Raw genomic sequence first — 16316 nt, 5'->3', positions numbered from 1 at the left:
GCAATATCCAGAAGCAGTGCCTCTTCGTAATATCTCAGCACGTAGTATTGCAGAAGCACTCTTCTGTGTCATCTCCTGAGTCAGAATCCCCAAAGAGATTCTGACTGATCAAGGCACTTGATGTCATGCACACTGTGCAAACTGTACGAGTTAGTGGGAATTAAGCCTATCCGCACCAGCGTGTATCACCCACAAATGGATGGCTTAGTCGAACGGTTTAATCGCTCCCCCAAAAACAATTAGAAAATTTGTAAGCGAAGACGCACGCAACCGGGATAAATGGCTCGAGCCCCTGTTATTCGCAGTGCGAGAGGTCCCGCAAGCCTCCACAGGGTTCTCCCTATTGGAATTATTATACGGGCGTAAGCCACGTGGCATTCTGGATGTGCTATGGGAAAATTGGGAGGAGGGACCTTCAATCAGTAAAAACGAAATTCAATACGTTATCGACCTGCGCGCCAAACTCCACACACTCATGCACCTAACCCAGGAGAATTTGCGGCGGGCCCAAGAACGTCAAGTCCGTCTGTACGACAGGGGCACGCGCCTTAGGGAGTGCACACCGGGAGATAAAGTACTCATGTTGTTGCCCACGTCAAGCTCCAAATTGATCGCCAGGTGGCAAGGACCCTTTGAGATCACACGGCGAGTCAGGGACGTCGACTATGAGGTGAGGCGAACGGACAGGGGTGGGGCGTTACAGATTTACCACCTCAATCTACTAAAATTTTGGAACAAGGCGGTCCCTGTGGCATTGGTGTCGGTGGTTCTGGAGAAGGCGGAGCTGGGGCCGGAGGTTCAAAAAAAGGAAATTGACATCGCCCACCGCTCCGGTCCCCTGTGGAGACCACCTCTCCCCGACCCAGCTCACGGAGGTCGCCCAGTTGCAAACAGAATTTTCTGACGTGTTCTTGCCCCTGCCCGGCCGCACCCACCTCATAGAACACCACATTGAGACGCCCTGGGGGGTAGTAGTGCGCAGCCACCCTTACAGACTGCCCGAACACAAAAAAACGGTGGTTCGGGAAGAACTCGAGGCCATGCTCGAAATGGGCATTGTCAAGGAGTCCCACAGTGACTGGAGCAGCCCGGTGGTCTTGGTTCCCAAGGCCGACAGGTCGGTCCGGTTCTGTGTGGACTACAGAAAAGTCAACGCGGTGTCTAAATTTGACACGTACCCAATGCCTCGTATTGACGAGTTGTTCAATCGACTAGGCATGGCTCATTTTTATTTGACACTGGATTTGACAAAGGGATATTGGCAGATCCCCTTGACTCCATTATCCCGAGAAAAAACGGACTTTTCCACACCGTTTGGCTTACACCAGTTTGTCACACTTCCTTTTGGGCTGTTTGGGGCACCCGCTACGTTCCAGTGGCTTATGGATAGGGTCCTCTGCCCCTACGCAGCTGCCTACTTGGATGACATTATTATTTACAGTAATGTCTGTCCGTGGCACTTAGAACACCTCAGGGCCATCCTTAGGTCGCTGAGGCGAGCGGGTCTCACAGCCAACCAGAAGAAGTGTGCAATTGGGCGGGTAGAAGTACGGTATCTGGGTTTCCACTTGGGCAATGGGCAGGTGTGTCCCCAAATTAATAAGACAGCAGCGATTGCGGCCTGCCCGAGGCCCAAGACCAAAAAGGGGGTGAGACAGTTAATGGGGCTGGCTGGCTACTATCGTAGGTTTATGCCTAATTATTCGGACGTCACCAGCCCACTGACTGATCTCATTAAAAAGGGAACACCAGATCCGGTCCAGTGGATGGAGCAATGCCAGCGGGCTTTCTCGGAGGTAAAGGCTGCACTGTGTGGGGCGCCACTGTTACACTCCCCTGACTTTTCTCTCCCCTTTATTTTGCAGATGGATGCGTCGGACAGAGGGCTGGGGGCTGTTCTGTCCCAGGAGGTGGAGGGGGAGGAACGTCCAGTACTGTACATCAACCGGAAGCTGTCAGTGAGTGAGGGCAGGTACAGCACAATCAAAAAGGAGTGCCTCGCCATCAAGTGGGCGGTCCTCGCCCTCTGCTGCTACCTGCTGGGGCGCCCTTTCACCCTCTGTTCGGACCACACACACCTGCAGTGGCTCCACCGCATGAAGGATGCCAACGCGCGGATCACCTGTTGGTATCTGGCATTCCAGCCGTTTAAGTTCGAGGTGGTCCACAGGCCGGGGGCGCAGATGGTTGTGGCGGATTTTCTTTCCTGTCAAGGGGGGGAGTCGGCTACAGGCCGGATGGCTCCCCGGCCTGAGTCGGGCGGTGGGGGTATGTGTCAGTGGGGGCGTGGCCAAGCGTCAGTCTGTAAATGGAGGGTGGAGTCAGGGAAGGTAAGTGGTGGAATCACTGCACCTGATGGGAATTAACCTGTATTTGTGTGTCTTCCCCAGTGACCACGCCCTTTAAAAGGAGAGAGAGAGAGCAGAGGAAGGGAGCTCTCTCCCCAACCAGAACACTTGTGTGTGCGCGTGTGTGGCTGGGAGAGTATGAAAGACAAGCTGAAAAGCTAAAAATAAAAGTTTTTGAGAACTCAGTTCTGGCCTGCCGTGCTTCTGTGCTTCACCCACCTGGTCAGATACTACACTGTGCTTTATGGTATATCTAATGCCGTGGAAATTTTTTTGCACCCTTCTCCTGACTGATACCTTTCAACAATGAGATCCCTTTGATGCTTTGTAAGCTCTCTGTGAACCATGGCACTTCCTGGAGGATGCAAGTGTGTAAATGTCTGAATGTTATTTGGGGTTAATCAGAGTCATTTTACTTGATGGCAGGTGTGAACCCAAAAAGCCTGAATGCTGTAATTAAATCAAAAGGTGTTTCAACAAAGTATTAGTTTAAGGGTGTGCACACTTATGCAACCAGCTTATTATACAGTTTGTATTTTTTATGTTTTTCCCCCTAACAGATTTGCTAGTTTTTCAATTGAATTGTACAGGTTATAGGTCACATTAAAGGTGGGAAAAGTTTTGAAATTATTTATTGTGGTCTCCTTTTTTTTTTTACATCAGAAAAACCTATCATTTTAATGGGGTGTGTACACTTTTTATATCCACTATATATATATATATATATATATATATATATATATATATAGTACCAGTCAAAAGTTTGTACACCCCATCTACTCATTCATAGGTTTTTCTGTATTTCGACTATTTCCTACATTCCACAACAATACTGAAGACATCAAAACTATGAAATAACATAGTTAATAACATATATGGAATAACATATAATAACATATATGGAATTATGTAGTAAACAAGTGTTAAAAAATGTTTCATATTTTAGATTATTCAAAGTAGCCACTGTTTACCTTGATGATGCTTTGCACACTATTGGCATTATCTTAACCAGCTTCATGAGGTAGTCACCTGGAATGCTTTTCAATTAACAGGTGCCTCGGCAAAAGTTAATTAGTGGGTGAGTTTCTTGCCTTCTTAATGTATTTGAGATCAAACAGTAAATAGTTAATAATAAAAGTACAGTAAATAGCTCTATTCCACCCCACAGCTGTCTCGTCTCATCTCATTATCTCTAGCCGCTTTATCCTTCTACAGGGTTGCAGGCAAGCTGGAGCCTATCCCAGCTGACTACGGGCGAAAGGCGGGGTACACCCTGGACAAGTCGCCAGGTCATCACAGGGCTGACACACAGACACCCATTCACACTCACATTCACACCTATGGTCAATTTAGAGTCACCAGTCAACCTAACCTGCATGTCTTTGGACTGTGGGGGAAACCGGAGCACCCGAAGGAAACCCACGCGGACATGGGGAGAACATGCAAACTCCACACAGAAAGGCCCTCGCCGGCTACGGGGCTCGAACCCAGGACCTTCTTGCTGTGAGGCGACAGCGCTAACCACGACACCACTGTGCCGCCCCCCGCAGCTGTAATAATCCATATTATGTCAAGAAGCACTCAGCTAAGTAAAGAAAAATGTTAGGACTGGGACTGTTTTGGCCTCTAGAGGCCGCTGTTATTTCCTTTTCTTGTCATGTTTGTTTTGGCCTCTAGAGGCCGCCACTGTTCCTATGTTTTGTGTTTGTGTTGATTGCCTGTTTGTCTTCATTATTGTCACCTGTGTTCAATTTATTTTGTGTATTTATACTCCCTCTGTTTGGTCCCTAGTCACAGAGTCTTTATGCTATGCTGTTAGTGCTAGTTCCCTCCGTCCCATGTACCTTGCCTGTGTCTTAGCTTTCTTGGTTTTTGTTGCTTTCTTTTGGACTTTGTGGATTTTTGTTTTGATCTTTGGATCTTCTGAGCGTTTGAGTTTTTGCCTCTTCTTTTCTGAGTTGGATTTTGGACATTGAACCTTGGGATATTTTTATTTTTGTATATCTTCTGAGCTTTTGGATTATTCTTTTTGTTTTTCCCCTGGATTGTATATATTGTAAGTAAACTGTTTTTGATACTCTACTTTCGCCTCACGCCTCTGCACTTGAGTCATCCCCCTGGTGGCCTAGTGGGGGTTTGCTGGATTATCACACCAGTGAACCGGGTTCGAATCCCACCAAAACCCTAACAGAAAGACTCCGTCATGACCAACTCAGCAGAGGCTGCTTCAACTGTCTACCTGGCCAACCTTCAGGGAATTATGGCAGCCCCGACACGCTTCGGAGCGACCATGGACGCTCATGGACGAACACTTGCAAGCCAACGTGAGGCCCTTGCTCGCCACGAGGTACTGCTTCAGCAAATTGGGAAAACCCTGGCACAGCTGACTCCTCTGCCCACATCTCTTCAGCCTGCTCCCACTCCAGTGCCTCTCGCCACCCTGTCTCCTTCACCTCGTGAACCCAGCCTTCCTGCACCACAGAGGTATGACGGCAAGCACGGTGAGTGCCGGGAGTTCCTTACCCAGTGCCAACTCACCTTTGAGCTCCAGCCTACCACCTACACTACGGATCGCCGCAAGATTGCCTTTGTGATAACCTTGTTAGCTGGTAAGGCACGAGCGTGGGCAACAACTATCTAGCAGAGACGGGGACCCGAGTGCTCTGATTTCGAACTGTTTACTGAAGAGATGCTTCGGGTCTTCGATCAGGCGGACATCAGTACAGACGTAGCCAGAAAGCTCATGTCTATCCGGCAAGGAGGAAGCGTCGCAGACTACGCCATATCGTTTCGGACGCTCGCAGCAGTCAGCGGATGGAACGAGGCTGCCCTGGTTTCAGCCTTTCACCATGGTTTGTCTGACCCCATCAAAAACAGCCTGGCCTCTATCGGATGCCCAAGTGACCTCGAAACTCTGATCTCACATGCTATTCATCTTGACAACAGGATTAGAGAACGCCGCCAAGTCCTGAGCCTCCCCGGCCTCACTGCCTCAACATGGAGCCCATCTACCTCCTCCAGTGACTGTCCAGAACCCATGCAAGTGGGCCGTACTCGCCTCTCCGCATCTAAGAGGGAGCGCAGAAGGAGGGACAAGTGCTGCATCTACTGTGGCAAGCCTGGCCACTTCCGAGCATCATGTCCCGAGCTCTCGGGAAAAGGACCGCCCCGTATGGAGGGTTGTGACGGGGCCTACCCTCTCTCCTGAACTCCCTGGCCAAGGAGTCTATATCCTGGTCTCCATCTCCTGGGGTGAGTCCATCCACTCTTGCCAGGCCTTGTTAGACTCCGGGGCAGCTGGAAACTTTATGGATGTCCACTTCGCCCAAAGTATCAATGTCCCGACTGCGCCTCTTGACACTGTCTGTGTCTGCCCTGGATGGCCAAGCGTTAGGTGATGGAAGAGTCACCCAAGTTACTTCTCCAGTCTTTCTCCAGTCTCAAGGTCACAAGGAAGAGATATCCCTGCATCTTATTCATTCACCAGAGTTCCCAGTGATTCTAGGCCTTCCTTGGCTTACCCACCACAACCCTCGCATAGACTGGGTAACAAGCCAGGTTGTGGAATGGGGCCCTGCGTGCCATGCCTCTTGTCTGCTATCTAGCTGTCCTGTGTCTCCTGCCGAGCCCCCTGATCTCACCGAGCTATCTCAAGTTCCCACAGAGTACTGGGATTTGAAGGAGCTATTTAGCAAAAGCAGGGCCGCCGTTCTTCCTCCGCACCAGGCCTACGACTGTGCCATCGACTTGCTCCCTGGGACTACCCCTCCTCGGGGCAGACTGTTCTCTCTCTCTCTCTCAGCCAGAACGCAAGGCCATGGAGGAATACCTCAAGGACGCCCTGGTCTCTGGATTCATTCGACCCGCCACCTCACCTGCTGGTGCCGGCTTCTTCTTTGTTGGCAAGAAGGATGGGGGGCTCTGACCACATATTGACTACAGGGGCCTGAACAAGATCACTGTGCGCAACCGCTATCCCCTTCCGCTGATGTCCACAGCTTTCAACCTGCTCCAAGGCGCCACCGTCTTCACCAAGTTGGACTTACGGAACGCATACCACCATATCCGTATCCGACAGGGAGACGAGTGGAAGACTGCCTTTAACACCCCGTCAGGGCACTATGAGTACCAGGTGATGCCCTTCGGACTCACCAACGCACCAGCTGTTTTTCAGGCCCTTATCAATGACGTCTTGAGGGACATGATCAATCAACACGTTTTCATCTACCTTGATGACATCTTAATATTCTCTAAGACCTTGCAGGAGCACTGCCACCATGTCCGCCAGGTTTTCCAGAGGCTGCTACGGAACAATCTATTTGCGAAGGCCCGGAAGTGCGAGTTTCATGTCCCCGAGGTCTCCTTCTTGGGATTTATCGTATGAACGGGACAACTCCAAATGGACCCAGACAAGACCCTGGCCATCCGGGACTGGCCCACTCCCAAGTCCGTCAAGGAGGTACAGCGGTTCTTAGGTTTCGCTAACTTTTACCGCAAGTTCGTCAGGAACTTCAGTTCCGTAGCAGCACCCATGTCAGATCTCACCAAAAGGACTGGTGGATCTTATGTCTGGTCTCCTCAGGCAGAAAAGGCATTTAAAGACCTTAAGCGCTGCTTCTGTACGGCACCCATCCTGGTCCTCCCGGACAATTCTCAACCATTCATCGTCGAGGTGGACGCCTCGGACAGCGGTGACGGCGCAGTTCTATCCCAACGCTCGGAGGGTAAGCTGCACCCCTGTGCATACTTCTCCCACCGCCTGAGCCCTGCGGAGTCCCGGTATGATGTGGGGGATCGGGAACTGCTTGCGGTGAAACTGGCCCTTGAGGAGTGGAGGCACTGGCTGGAAGGAGCGCAACATCCATTCCTGGTTTGGACGGACCACAAGAACCTGGAGTATCTCCAACAAGCCAAGAGGCTGAACCCACGACAGGCTAGGTGGGCTTTGTTTTTCAGCCGGTTCAATTTCATCCTATCATACCGCCCGGGTTCTAAGAACACCAAACCGGACGCGCTCTCCAGGCTGTTCTCGCCCAACAACAGGGAGAGTGAGGTTGGGCCTATTATCCCTGTGTCCCGGATTGTGGCCCCTGTCCACTGGGGTATTGAGGAGACCGTTCGACAAGCTCAACGCCAGGACCCTGGTCCTGGGACGGGGCCACCAGGCCTCCTGTATGTCCCTCGTCAAGCCCGGCCCAAGGTTCTCTAGTGGGGTCACTCTTCCCCTCTCACCACCCACCCGGGAGCTCGGAGGACCCTGGACTTCTTGAAGAGACGCTTCTGGTGGCCTAACATGGAGAAGGAAGTGAGGTCATTCGTCCTGTCCTGTGATATCTGCACCAGAACCAAGAACCCACGACAGCGTCCCCAGGGTCTCCTGTATCCTCTGCCTATTCCCCGGCGTCCCTGGTCCCATGTGGCGGTCAACTTCATTACAGGCCTGCCAGACTCACAAGGTAACACTGTCATCTTGGTAATAGTTGACAGATTCTCTAAGGCCTGCCGCTTCATACCACTGTGCAAGCTCCCTTCTGCCCTTGACACAGCTAAATTAATATTTAATCATGTCTTCCGAGTCTTTGGTCTCCCACAGGACATTGTCTCAGACCGGGGCCCCAGTTCTCCTCCTGAGTGTGGCAAGGGTTTTGCAAGCTCATCGGAGCCACTGCCAGCCTCTCCTCTGGGTTCCACCCCCAGTCCAATGGCTAGACAGAGAGGCTCAACCAGGACCTGGAAACCACCCTGTGAGGCCTGGCTATGGATAACCCGACATCATGGAGCACCTGGCTGCCATGGGCAGAGTACGCCCACAACACCCTGCAGTCATCGGCCACCAAGCTGTCGTCGTTCCAGTGCCAATTCGGGTTCCAGCCACCTCTGTTCCCGGACCAGGAGGAGGACGCTGGGGTGCCCTCGGTCAACCAATATGTGAGACGGTGTCGCAAGACCTGGAGCAAGGTCAGGAGGACCCTCATCCAGACCTCCAGAACCAACCAGACTCAGGCCAACCGCCATAGAAGGCCTGCCCACATTTTCCGCCCTGGGCAGCGGGTTTGGCTGTCTGCCAAGGACCTTCTGCTACAGGTGGAGAACCGCAAGCTTGCTTCTCGCTACATTGGCCCCTTCAAAGTTGTGCGCAGGGTGAACCCTGTCTCCTACCGGCTCCAGTTACCACGAACGCTTAGAATCAACCCCACATTCCATGTTTCCCTGTTGCAGCCCGTATTGTCGTCCACGTATGCCCCTGCCCCTAGGAATCCCCCGCCCCCCCGCATCTTCCAGGGTCAGACTGTGTTCACTGTGCATCGCCTGCTTGACTCCCGCCGGGTCCGCGGTGGGCTCTAATATTTAGTGGACTGGGAGGGCTATGGCCTTGAGGAGCACTGCTGGGGGGGGGGTCCTGTTAGGACTGGGACTGTTTTGGCCTCTAGAGGCCGCTGTTATTTCCTTTTCTTGTCATGTTTGTTTTGGCCTCTAGAGGCCGCCACTGTTCCTGTGTTTGTGTTGATTGCCTGTTTGTCTTCATTATCGTCACCTGTGTTCAATTTATTTTGTGTATTTATACTCCCTCTGTTTGGTCCCTAGTCATGGAGTCTTTATGCTATGCTGTTAGTGCTAGTTCCCTCTGTCCCATGTACCTTGCCTGTGTCTTAGCTTTCTTGGTTTTTGTTGCTTTCTTTTGGACTTTGTGGATTTTTGTTTTGACCTTTGGATCTTCTGAGCGTTTGAGTTTTTGCCTCTTCTTTTCTGAGTTGGATTTTGGACATTGAACCTTGGGATATTTTTATTTTTGTATATCTTCTGAGCTTTTGGATTATTCTTTTTGTTTTTCCCCTGGATTGTATATATTGTAAATAAACTGTTTTTGATACTCTACTTTCCCCTCACGCCTCTGCACTTGAGTCATCCCCCTGGTGGCCTAGTGGGGGTGTGCTGGATTATTGCTTTAAAACATTTAGTGTCTTTTAATTAATTAAAATAAAGAAAAACACTGAATTAGAAGGTGTGTCCAGACTTTTGACTAGTACTGTAACTACATAAGAGATGTACTACAATTATAAATCTATAATATTTCCAATAAAAATACAGGGCATTCAAGAATTCTATTTGTGTGAAGGTCTGAAAAGAGTGTAGTTGAAATTCTGGAGGGTTTCACCAAAATTGATGTGTTTGGCCAATATATACTCAAACAAAACAAATGTATTTCAACAAAAGGATGCGGAATTGCCTGTATTTATTTGTTAATCTCACCTATTGTTTCTACAGGATTGTAATGGTTAAAGAGCCTCTTTAACATGGTAGTAAAAACAATGTCTTCAAGGACCTCATTTTTTTCATGGGGGCATTGTCATTTATTTGTTTGTTAATTAAAAAGCATTCCAATAATATTCCAACTTTAGTAGGTGCTAAAGGAGGCAACTGGACTTGCTTGAAATTCTTGAAGATGTTTCACCTCTCATCTGAAAGGCTTCTTCAGTTCTGTCTGTCTAGTGGGAAGTTCCAGGTATTTATCCTCTTGTGGATCAAAAGCAGCCCTAAGGAGAGTCACTGAGGTCACCCGAGCGTAAGGCATTTTTCATGCGAGCAATGCACTTTCTTCATACAAATGCTTTGTCAACTCAGCTTTAGTTGACCACCAGCTAAAGTTTTGAATAACTAATGAGGCAGATGTGACGTCACGTGAAACCCAGCAATAGGTCACTGGGGGCCGGGTGGGGGGGTGTCACTGTTCACACCCGGCCCCCAGTGACCTATTGCTGGGTTTCAAGTGACGTCACAGCCGCCTCATTAGTTATTCAAAACTTTAGCTGGTGGTCAACTAAAGCTGAGTTGACAAAGCATTTGTATGAAGAAAGTGCATTGCTCGCATGAAAAATGCCTTACACTTGCATTGTTTTAGGTTGTTCAAATCAATCAGACCATGAAACTGATAAAAGTTTCTTCAGGGTTCCCTGTGAACTAATAAAAAAGGGTGAACGAACACAGGATTTCACAAAAAGACGTCGAGAAAGGTGGCTTTTGAACCTCTCACCGAAATCGAAGGGAGCCGAGTCGAAGCATGCTCTAGTTTGCAGTGATCACATGGTGAAAGGTTTGTATATCCCTCTTAGCTATGTCGTTAGTGTTTTCCAAGTACTTTTCTTGCTATGTGTCATTATTTTATGGTACTTTTTTTAGTCACGAAGCGCTAAAGTCCTCAGCTGTTTCTTTGTTTCCTCCTCACTCCTCACAAAGTCCATATGCATGAAGGTCGCGACAAAATTATTACCCAGCCATACAGTTACAATGCGCCATGATCACTTCTCCATCTTGTTTAACTAAGATCCAGGTCTTTAAAGGGGTTTCTGATGATCTTTGTGAATTATTTACCTGAGAGATAAGAGCCAACACAAGTGAAAATCAAGCAAACTGTTGTTTGTTTACACTTCAACTTGCAGCGCTTCGTTGTAAAGATGCGAATGAAAAGCTTAAAAAAAACATACTTACATGGGCAAAAAGAATACAGGATTCATTTGGCAGTGACTTGATAGCGAGGTCCTTTACACAGCCACATACAAAAAAGTTGTAAGCCTCCATACTCTTCCACGCTTTCATCTGTTTTACAGTGTAGAAGGGTGTCTGCAACACGAGATAGTTTGAGATGCCGGGGAACTCGATTGAAGGGTAGTTTTCGAGATCGTATGACAAATCCTTCTTTCCCAGACTGTAGGGGTCGATTCCATTGCACATAGCAATCTTCTGAATATATCTAAAGTGAGCAGTGGTTTCTAGATTACGAGCATACTCTGATAACTTATCACTAGTTGTTTGCACTACGGCAGCTGTTTTGGTTTGCTAGACCACCAGCTATTTCACTTCCGGTAAAACCACTAATCACGTGACTGAAACCCAAGAATACCTACAGGATGACTCAATGACTCAGGTGACCTCAATGACTCTCCTTAGGGTTGCTTTTGATCCACTAGAGGATAAATACCTGGAACTCCCCATAAGCGAGACAGAACTGAAGACGCCTTTCGGATGAGAGGTGAAACGTCTTCAAGAATTTCAAGCAAGTCCAGTTGCCTTCTTTAGCACCTACAGTTTAGTATGATCTGGATGACTGAGAACCTTCACAGACATATTTTAAGTGACTACGGCATGAAGCTGGTTAAAATAATGCCAATAGTGTGCAAAGCGTCATCAAGGTAAATTGGTGGCTACTTTGAAGAATATAAAGTATCAAACATTATACATGAAACTTTTTGTCTACCACATAATTCCATGTATGTATCGTATGTTAATTCATAGTTTTGATGTCTTCAGTATTGTTGTACAACATAGAAAATAATCTAAATACAGAAAAACCTATGAATGACTACGGAGGGGTGTACAAACTTTTTATTGGCACTGTAAGTTAGTATGTAATGAGTGATGTACAACCCCGATTCCAAAAAAGTTGGGACAAAGTACAAATTGTAAATAAAAACAGAATGCAATAATTTACAAATCTCAAAAACTGATATTGTATTCACAATAGAACCTAGACAACATATCAAATGTCGAAAGTGAGACATTTTGAAATTTCATGCCAAATATTGGTTCATCTGAAATTTCATGACAGCAACACATCTCAAAAAAGTTGGGACAGGGGCAATAAGAGGCTGGAAAAGTTAAAGGTACAAAAAAAGAACAGCTGGAGGACCAAACTGCAACTCATTAGGTCAATTGGCAATAGGTCATTAACATGACTAGGTATAAAAAAAAGCATCTTGGAGTGGCAGCGGCTCTCAGAAGTAAAGATGGGAAGAGGATCACCAATCCCCCTAATTCTGCGCCGACAAATAGTGGAGCAATATCAGAAAGGAGTTCGGCAGTGTAAAATTGCAAAGAGTTTGAACATATAATCATCTACAGTGCATAATATCATCAAAAGATTCAGAGAATCTGGAAGAATCTCTGTGCGTAAGGGTCAAGGCCGGAAAACCATACTGGGTGCCTGTGATCTTCGGGCCCTTAGACGGCACTGCATCACATACAGGCATGCTTCTGTATTGGAAATCACAAAATGGGCTCAGGAATATTTCCAGAGAACATTATCTGTGAACACAATTCACCGTGCCATCCGCCGTTGCCAGCTAAAACTCTATGGTTCAAAGAAGAAGCCGTATCTAAACATGATCCAGAAGCGCAGACGTCTTCTCTGGGCCAAGGCTCATTTAAAATGGACTGTGGCAAAGTGGAAAACTGTTCTGTGGTCAGACGAATCAAAATTTGAAGTTTTTTATGGAAATCAGGGACGCCGTGTCATTCGGACTAAAGAGGAGAAGGATGACTCAAGTTGTTATCAGCGCTCAGTTCAGAAGCGCATTAGTGCGTGTGGCATGGGCAGCTTACACATCTGGAAAGACACCATCAATGCTGAAAGGTATATCCAGGTTCTAGAGCAACATATGCTCCTATCCAGATGACGTCTCTTTCAGGGAAGACCTTGCATTTTCCAACATGACAATGCCAAACCACATACTGCATCAATTACAGCATCATGGCTGCATAGAAGAAGGGTCTGGGTACTGAACTGGCCAGCCTGCAGTCCAGATCTTTCATCCATAGAAAACATTTGGCGCATCATAAAACGGAAGATACGACAAAAAAGACCTAAGACAGTTGAGCAACTAGAATCCTACATTAGACAAGAATGGGTTAACATTCCTATCCCTAAACTTGAGCAACTTGTCTTCTCAGTCCCCAGACGTTTACAGACTGTTGTAAAGAGAAAAGGGGATGTCTCACAGTGGTAAACATGGCCTTGTCCAAACTTTTTTGAGATGTGTTGTTGTCATGAAATTTAAAATCACCTAATTTTTCTCTTTAAATGATACATTTTCTCAGTTTAAACATTTGATATATCATCTATGTTCTATTCTGCATAAAATATGGAATTTTGAAACTTCCACATCATTGCATTCCGTTTTTATTTACAATTTGTACTTTGTCCCAACATTTTGGAATCGGGGTTATATAAGAGGGGTGATTCTACACTTTTTAACGGTCATAAATGTATATTTATAGACCTATCACTACTGTTAATGGTCCCAGCTGGAATACTGCCAGAACAAAGCTTTTGTATTTTGCTGAAAATGATAACGGTAGGCACTTATTAGAATCTCTCTCACTCGCGCTCTCTCTCTCTCTCTCTCGCTTGCTATTTTTCTTTCTCTCTCTCTCTCTGTCTCTCTCTCCGTGTAGGTGTATCCGACAGCTACGCGGGCTTTAGGTCTGGGCACGAGCAGTGGCATGGCCCGTGTTGGAGCTCTTATCACACCCTTCGTGGCTCAGGTGTCCTAATATGATCTCATATTTCACACTGAGCCAGTATAATGGGCTCATTCTGTTGTCAGATCAAGCTAGATGTGATAAATCCATTCTCTAACAATCAGTTGTTAGAGAATGGGTTTACCGCATCTAGGTTGATGTTGAAGCTGTAAGCTCAGGCTTAATAGTTACAGCAGCAGTGCTACAATGCTATCATGCACTCGAGCACAGATTTGACATAATTGATTCAAACATGCCTTGAAATATATGATTGGTCTTATATTAGTCATATTTTTAAGTAGAATATTGCCATGTATCATGGTTGCTTTTCAGTGATATATGGGGTAAAGTGGGGCTGTGGAAATTCTGTATAGCAGCAGATGAGCCACAGTTATTAATTTTACACCTACAGTGTAACCTTCATAAGATGAACCTGATCACATGACCTGTGAATGCCTAATGAACTAGGAAGCGAATGCATATTTGATTATTTCATTCCCCTGCAATGTAGTTAAGCCGAATTTCATACGATGTCATTCATTGCACATGTTCACTATGTAGGGTATTGAAAGGCCAATATAGTGCACTATATGCCTAATAGAGCATTTATTGAAACACGGTGCCAATAAATACATTTCAGAAATGCTTGATAATATTTTTTAACATTTAATTGAAAAATGTTTTGAATTAATTTTAAAATGGGTGAAAATAAAGCTTATTAAAAGGATATTTTCTTGAATCAAGTACCACCAAATCATTTATTCATCCTAAGATATTCCCTGTGTCCAAAATCGCTGACTCGTTCACTAATCCCTATATAGGGAATTACTATATAGAGGACTATATAGTGAGCTCATTGGTAAAATGAAAAAACGCTTTCAGACACTTGTCCGTCTTGCTGGTATTTACGTTATTACTGTTGCACAATTAAAACGTCAGATCAGGTGGCTGGTGGGTTTTCAAAATAATAAATACATGCATGAATTTTTGTGATAAATTCATATTATACTGAGTGCATTTCCCACATTAATAAATACAAAGTACCTGCATCTTTCAGTTCTTTTAAATCAAGGCTGAATACTTTCTTCTTTGCTGCTGCATTTTGTTAAATAAAATTTGAGACTTTTAATTTGATTTCTTTCAGCGCAACTGCAATGCATGATGGGAAATATTGCTTGGTTAGTGACCATCGGTTGTACACTACTTTTATATAGGGTGTAAATAATCCTCACTAAGGTTTCGGACAGCACTACAAAATGGCGTCCTCACTATATAGTGCCCTAAGTAGTGAGCAGGGAGTGATTTCGGACACAGGGATGATGAAAATCTGCAAAACTGACTAATATGATAACAGTGACTGGATAAGAGAGCTAATGTGGTGTATGTGTGTGTTCAGGTGATGCTGGAGTGGTCAGTGTATCTGACTCTGTCGGTATACTGTTGCTGTTGCCTGTTGGCCGCCGTGGCATCGTGTGCTTTACCCATAGAGACGACGGGCCGAGGCCTCCAGGAGTCCAGCCACAGAGAGTGGGGCCAGGAGATGAAGGGCCGAGATGCTATCCCTCGTTCTAACTCCTCATCCACCTCCCAGTAATAAGAGAGAGCGGGTAGGACATTATAGGGAGAGAAAAGTGAGATGATAATGAAGGGGAAAATAAGGACAGATGAATAAAATGGAGGGATAGACCGGGGTCGGTAAAAAAATTGAGAGAAAGAACTGGTGATGGGAAAAGAAAGTTAGAAAAAAAAGAAATGGGGCAGAAAGAGACTGCCGGGGAAAGGGGGAGAGGGAGAAAGAGAAGTTTATTTGTATAATGTATGAAGCCTGAATTATGAATCACATGATTCATATAGTCATGAGACTACTTGATTCAGCGAGTCAGTGATTCAGTTGGACAGATACTTGTTGGACTTGCAAAGAGGACAGTCTGCATTCTCATATCTACCGGACCAGTGTATCCCAGCTGCCGAAAGCAGACACATCAAGAGTTGCTTGATGACTGTAATCACACTAATCCACCTGTGTTCATTATCATCTCCAATAAAAGCTTGATAATGTTCACCGTGGATGATGATCACCATTCAGTGGATACTTCACACAGATATTAAACATTCAGGAAATGGTGGCCAGTCAAGGAGCCTATTAGCATGATACAGATGAGGTTGTGCTCACACATCTTTGCTACTTTGCTTTTGTTGATGACCTTATTAGCCGTTTTATTCAACTAAGAATTAAAGCAACAATGAAATATCTACAATATTGTACTTAACCCAGATGTTTGCTGTTAGCTAAGACATGTTTGGTGTCTGGAGATTGCTTCTTTAGTTTTGCACTTGAGTTATGAGCTTAATGACACTAAAAAGTAATAGAAGCTTCTAGTGTTTAGCATTGTGCAAACTTCCTGCCTATATCATCACACATTCATCTTGATCTTCTTGTTCAGTATCTCAAATGGATTTATTTATGTGGTGTCAGACATTGGAGTTGCATGACTATTCATGTTTATTTGTTGATCAGTAAGTCAAAAAAAGTCATCAGTTCGTCCATTTTTCGGACCACAAGTTGGCCTAGTGGTTAGCGTGTCCACCTCTCAACTGGGAGATTGCAGGTTCGACTCGCAGTTGGGTCATGCTAAAGCCCATCATAAAAATGGTGCCTACTACCATCTGGTA

At 46.1% G+C, this 16316-nt stretch overlaps 1 protein-coding gene across 1 annotated transcript in view; it reads left to right on the top strand.

The window, feature by feature from the left end:
* The window catches only part of svopa (SV2 related protein a), a 112864-nt gene extending 96882 nt beyond the window's left edge, over positions 1 to 15982 (top strand). The window contains exons 15-16 of the mRNA XM_060907619.1: positions 13578 to 13667; positions 15040 to 15982. Of these exons, the coding sequence (XP_060763602.1) occupies positions 13578 to 13667; positions 15040 to 15237 (288 nt within the window). The 3' untranslated portion in view covers positions 15238 to 15982. The remainder of the gene's footprint in view (positions 1 to 13577; positions 13668 to 15039) is intronic.
* Positions 15983 to 16316: the final 334 nt, after the last annotated feature.

This window comes from Neoarius graeffei, chromosome 24 (genome assembly GCF_027579695.1).
Source record: "Neoarius graeffei isolate fNeoGra1 chromosome 24, fNeoGra1.pri, whole genome shotgun sequence".
Taxonomy (NCBI): Eukaryota; Metazoa; Chordata; class Actinopteri; order Siluriformes; family Ariidae; genus Neoarius; species Neoarius graeffei.
The sequence above is the reverse complement of the archived record's forward strand: the minus strand, read 5'-3'. Positions and strand labels throughout refer to the sequence as shown.